The sequence below is a fragment of the Haemaphysalis longicornis genome, unplaced genomic scaffold (assembly GCF_048455015.1).
Source record: "Haemaphysalis longicornis isolate Haplotype H1 unplaced genomic scaffold, Haemaphysalis longicornis Haplotype H1 scaffold_5, whole genome shotgun sequence".
Classification (NCBI taxonomy): Eukaryota; Metazoa; Arthropoda; class Arachnida; order Ixodida; family Ixodidae; genus Haemaphysalis; species Haemaphysalis longicornis.
The window spans coordinates 50,789,188-50,795,187 of NW_027526385.1; the positions used below are offsets into that span (position 1 = coordinate 50,789,188).

Sequence of the window (6,000 nt, forward strand, 5' to 3'; positions counted from 1 at the left end):
CTTCACCTCTCGAGGAACCCAAGCAGTTCATTGAGGTGACAGCTGGCCAGCTTTTACTCCCCCCGGTCTGAAGTTGGATATCGTATGGCTTCCATGTTTTCTATTCCCTTTTCTTCCCACGTCTAGGAATTATAAAAATATAAAGCCGTTCCACTCCATGTGAAAGTGGTCGGGAGTGCAGAGTTGCGATTTGCCATAATAGGCTGTGGCGCCGTTATCCGCTCACGGCTACCACCCGTCGCGCTCTTCGCCGCCCTCTCTCACTCCTCTCTTGTTGAATGGAACGGAGGTTTGTCCAATGCAATTCAAGTTTACCCCCTTCCCAGTGCACGCGCGACCCCTGCCAGTAACTGCGCCATCGGGAGTTCCTTTTCTTTAAGTGCAGAGCACTGTAGGAGATCGCCTTCGCGGTAGTTGGTGCTGGGCATGAATTTTCGCTCTTCGCTGCCCTGTTTCATTCTTCTCCTGGTGAATTTAACGTAGGTTTGTCCTACGCATTTGAAATTTCCCGCTTTCATAGTGCTCCATCGCCCCTGCCTGAAACTGCGCCATCAACCGTTCTGTTCTTTTTGTGGTTGCTTTTTCCTCATACGTGGTGGCGTTGCACTGCCACTTTTTGTGGCTTACTACCGTAAAAACCGACCCAACGAGCGTTCCCAACTAAGTGAACGCGGGCGCTCCTGATTTCTTAGTACGTATATTTTGCCCAGACTGTGCCTGCACTTTGCGCTGTACAAGGGGGACATTAAAGCCAAGTGCCAGCGTGTCAGCAGTTTCGAATGCTTATGACTATATAAACAGCTTGTCTTCCTATGCCTCTGTTGGACGTCGCGACGACAGCCGCTACGACGGAAGGCCGTCTGGCTCCACTTGGGTCCAGCGAGCGAGCTACGAATACCAGGCCAGCCCCTAAAATGCTCTGGAGTTATAACGTTCAGGGCTCTCCACAATGAGCGCAACTGAAGGCTTTCAACCTGTGGTATATAGTCTGAAGTGTTGTAGTCTGAGGGAGCGTATTGGTCAGTACCTGCCTTAGCAGCTGCCTCAGTGTGATTTCTTGTTCTTTTGGGCCGGAATTTAGGTGTACTGGGTACATCCGTCGGTAAAGCCTGTAGTACTGAGTTATCTATTTGTATACGTGACAAACCACTGGCTAAGCCTCCACTAGGATTCCTGTGGAGCATTGAACGCAAATTATCCAGCAATTTTGTGAGCGACAAGGTTACGTGATGACTGGACCACCGAGGTCTGCAGACGACGAGCACATTTGTTGTCAAACGGGTTTGCTTAGACATTAGCCTACAGGATTGGGAAATTCTTCCGTGAATGCAATTTGTGGTGCCTGAGAGCACTGTACTATTTTTAGTTTGAATGATGGCTCGAGGAATAGCGGTTTCTTCCATTTAAATTGTATTAATACGTGCAAGTGTCAACGTTGTGAGTGTTTCCACTATGTCAGTGACCCCTTCCGTCATTGCACACCCCTGACAACAACCGTCTGTATTTTCCCTTGTGTCCGGTCTAGTTTTTTGGATCTGGCCACTCTTCAACCTTCATGATAGTGAACGTGCAGATATTGTCGTAGGGGGCATTCCTTATGCAGTGTCTGATTCCTTAGGGAATGTTTCTTCTAGAGGTTAAAATTTCCCACCGACTCCCCCAGACAGCATTAAGATGGCGGCCCGTTGGAATGGTGGAGAGTCATTGCTGTTGCGGGATCAGGACGGCTTCAATCAGGTCGTCCCCAGTATTGTGGAGTTTGAGCTCATACAGCGGCTCGGTGAATGGGCTCATTGGTAGGGTGAGAGCTTTCTTGCATGCCTTCATGATTAGTGTGTCTAGTTTCAAGTGTTGAGGACTTTAGGGGCTGGCCTGGTCGTCGTTGCTTGGTGGCTGGACCCAAGTGGAGCCACACGGCATTCCGCCATAGCGGCTGTCGTGGCGGCGTCCCACAGAGGCTTCGAGAGCCAAGTGGTTTATACCGTAATCATTGTTCGAAACACTTGCCGCTAGCGCTTGCCATACATTTCCCGTTGTTTAGCGCAAAGAAAACTACAGGTATATGCGAGGCAAAATATGCCTGAATAACGGGTAGCCCCCGAGTCATTTTAGTTAGGAGCGCTCGTTGGGTTGGTTTTACTGACGATAGTCTTTCTTGTTCTACCTAAACCCAAAAATTTTGGTCTGTCTGTATGTCTGTATGTCTGTATGTCTGTCTGTCTGTCTGTGACTCGATTCAGCCACCCGGCCAAAGTAAAGCAAGGCCTGGGCATTAGTCTTATATAGTCACAGCTAAATATGCCTGTCTAAGTCTGGTGTAATGTTCATACTTGCAAACTTTTTTGAAGAACAAGGCATTACGCAATCATAAGACAACAAATTATTACAGAAGTGATATTTGTAGCGTTCCTTAGAAAAAATCATACATATTTGATTTGTGCCAAATTAAATACTTGATCAACTGCAGAAAAAAATTCACTCCGCCGTCGCTTGCTCTCACCCGCGCCACTATAACTTTTGGCGGCATTTTAAGAAATCAAGTGGCAACAGTCACGAAAGGTTCCACTAGATATGTTCCACGTTCTGCTTTGAACGCACGTGGACTCGGAAAACGCGGTAGTATAAACATTGAAGTAGGGCGCCTCAATTCACGCTCGTCTCCGCTGCATGGCAGCGCTGGCATCGATGCACCCGGCCTGGAGCAGCGGAACGCGGTAAATTGAAATAGGCTTAAGCAAACCTTTAGCGTGTTTCCCTTGGAAGGAGCGCGACACAAGAGGAACGACATGAGCTGAGTGGAAAAGTGAATAGAGGCATTTACTTGGCAAATGTCGACAAAGACTATCGTCTTTTGTCGACATTTGCAGCGAAAGGAGCAGATACGCGGCCAATTTTTTACAATGGTAAGCGAAAAAAAGTGGCGGTTCAACGCTGGCACATGCGAGAGGAGAAGCAAGCATAAAAAGAACAGAACTCCCTCTGGCGAAGTTTCAGGCAGGCGGCGCTCGAGCACTGCGAAGGCGGGAAATCTGAAATGCGTTGGAGAAACCTCCGTTGAATTCATCAGGAGAGGAATGAGACAGGAGAGCGAAGAGTGTGATGGGTGTTAATATTAAGTGTATAACGGCACCACAACCCTTTATGGCGAATCACTGCTCTGCCCTTCCGACAGATTTCACGTTGAGTGGCATGGCTTTAATATTTTTATTTCTGAAGATTTGTGTATCGGGCATGGAAGGATTTAATCAATTCATCATACAAGAACAATATATAGGGGAGGAATCGTGTATAGTTCCTTTATTGAGTGTTATCGTGTGCGATTGCTCGTAACATGTTGTTGATTTGACTGATAACACTGTCAAATTTTCGGATCACTTGTGAGTTAGAAGGCTTTTCTGGAGAGACCATGCCCAGTACATTATTAGAAAATAAGTCTTTCATCGGGACCCCGTCTAGTTATAATTTCTACGGTTGATTAATTAGCTTTATTGAGGAACACTCACTTCTGTACGAGTAAACGTTTTGACTTCTACCTAAATGTTCAGCCGTTATCAAAATCTCGTCGGCCAAGCCTGAAACGCACAGGCTGCGAAAAATGCAATCTCCAAGCTCACGTCCAGAGCGAGGCTGAAACTTTTTATGCAGGAAAGGTAAAGAAAACGCCTTTCTTTCTCACTGCTTTAAAATATTTTTGTCATATTGAAAGGTAAAGCCTATTCTTTAAATTCTTTGTTGTCGAGAAGGCAGAGCATTGGCACACATTATTTTGACAAAGGGTATACGTGACTGCAGAACAAAACAGTAGAAATATATAAACCAATATTATAACACAACCAATTGTTAAAATATATTTCATTTACAGATACTCCTGGACCTGCTTGGGCTCATGCAGCAGTGAACGCAAAGAAATGCATCGAGAGAAACGCAACATACAACACGACAATACATCAGTGTTGCTTGGCGTAATTTTAGAACGCGCAACACACATAGGGGGGGGGGGTGAATATGGGTATGGATAAGAACACAATGATAATGTATTATAATTCCTAAACAACACTTCTGCCAAAACGTAAATTGCCGATACATTGAGAAGACACTTCTAACGACACCGAGTTCACTGCTCTTCAGGTAGCATCTTCCAGTATGAAAGTGTGTGAGGAAATATAGAACATTTATGCATCATAATGTGGCTGATCGGTTGCTTAATAGTATTACTGTTATGTGTTCTCGCTGAACGTATGAAAGGCTCTTGGCCGTGAATGCGGAGGATGAATACTACATATTCCCGCAACAATATGAAGTGACCGTAGTAAAGGTGATAAACGCGTTTAGGCAAGATTTAACCATACGCTGCTCGCGTTTTTGGTGGTTCGCCCTATTATGTGAAGTGGTTAAGCTAGAGTACCACGAATAAACAATGATTGAAGCGAAAAGCTTCATTCTATACTCTTTCAATTTTAGTAATCAAGTACTGTTGGTAAGGGTTCCAAATAACATCTGCATACTCCAAGTTAGGTCGCACTAGGGCATTGTAAGCGTTTAATATTTTATAGCAGGATGGGCATTACGGCACTTTCTTTTCAATAATGCCAATCTCTGTAGTGCACCCTGACAGACGTTGTCAGGATGCGTTTCCCAACTGAGGTTACTTGTAAGTGTTACACCTAGATATTTAACCTTTTCAGTTCTGTTGTCAGAATTACCTAAAGAATAAGCAAAACAAAGGGCCTCTTTTTGTTCCTGAAAGTAGCAGAAGTTGCCTTAGTAGCATTAAGTCTTAATCACCAATTTGCACACCATGACTCAATTGTGTAGAAACCATTGTTTAATTTTGTTTGGTCATTTCGGGTATTACCAGCTGTGTATACAAATCGGCCGACCGCAAATAAATTAATATGGATAAGTGGTTCAACACTAGGATAAATGTCATTTATATATATAAGAAAGAGAGTGCCCAGAACAGAGCTCGGCCCAAATGTGGTTATGTAAACTCTCATCAAGTGTAGCGGCGTAAGAAAGCTGCACATTACTGACAAATCTTTTCTTTCTTCCCATATTTTTCCATTCTCGAAAGTTTAGTAGCTGCATGTGAAACGGTTTGGGGAATAATGTCGCTAAGAAAATGTGCGCCTTCCGCTTCACAGGTGAAAGACCTTCTCAACGCCTATCCGGACGACAGGTGTCTGGTGTTCGACGACCTCGGCGATGACAGCTTTAAGGGAACGATCAAGACGCGCACCGGGGAAATCACGTTTGACAGTTTCGAGCTCCTGAAGGCCATCGCAGCCCAAATGACGGCGAAATACGGCCCTGCATTTCCTCCCGAATATTACTAAGACTACGAGGGTCGGGAAGATTCATCAATTTCAACTTTAAGTTTATTTTTATATTAGCTTGAAATGAAACCAACGCCATCAGTTTGTGACCATACTATATTTTGTAATAACGTAGTGCACACTATTTTGTCGAAAACTTTTTGTTATTATCACGATGATCTATAATAATAAATAATGGCGTCCATCACGATCATGTATATTAATAAAGATAATTGGCGCCAAAAAACCCGATTTCAGTTATAGCATTTTTTGCCTTCTTCGTTTCTTCTTGCTTTTGCTTTTTTATCTTCATTTTGCTTTTGCTACTTCTTCTTTTGGATTGCTGTGGTGGCAGCGGTATCGTCTGCTTTCTCCTCTTGCTGCTGCTGCTGCTGCTGCTTGATGGGGCCCAATTACCGACTCCGCGAATTCACCGTGAACTGTCAATCCGCCTGAAGCGTGTCATTGGCTTGCAGATTTGGTCACGAGCTTCCGGCTCTCCAACCGGCGGAGTATGCTTTCGATATTTGGACGTTTCATTCCGTTTACTAGCCCCAGTATAAAAGTTTTACTTATTTCTCTGTACTAAAAGCACAAATTTCTTGGTCGGCAATGAAAAGCTAGACAGAATGTAGCGGACAGGCAGTCGTGTTTTTGATATTCAACAACAGAATGGCCTGTGGGT

The 6,000-nt window shown here is 44.5% G+C and overlaps 1 protein-coding gene across 1 annotated transcript in view; it reads left to right on the forward strand.

The window, feature by feature from the left end:
- Positions 1-5,537, forward strand: part of LOC144139227 (uncharacterized) — a 55,447-nt gene extending 49,910 nt beyond the window's left edge. The window contains exon 7 of the mRNA XM_077671649.1: positions 5,145-5,537. Within this exon, the coding sequence (XP_077527775.1) occupies positions 5,145-5,336 (192 nt within the window). The 3' untranslated portion in view covers positions 5,337-5,537. The remainder of the gene's footprint in view (positions 1-5,144) is intronic.
- Positions 5,538-6,000: the final 463 nt, after the last annotated feature.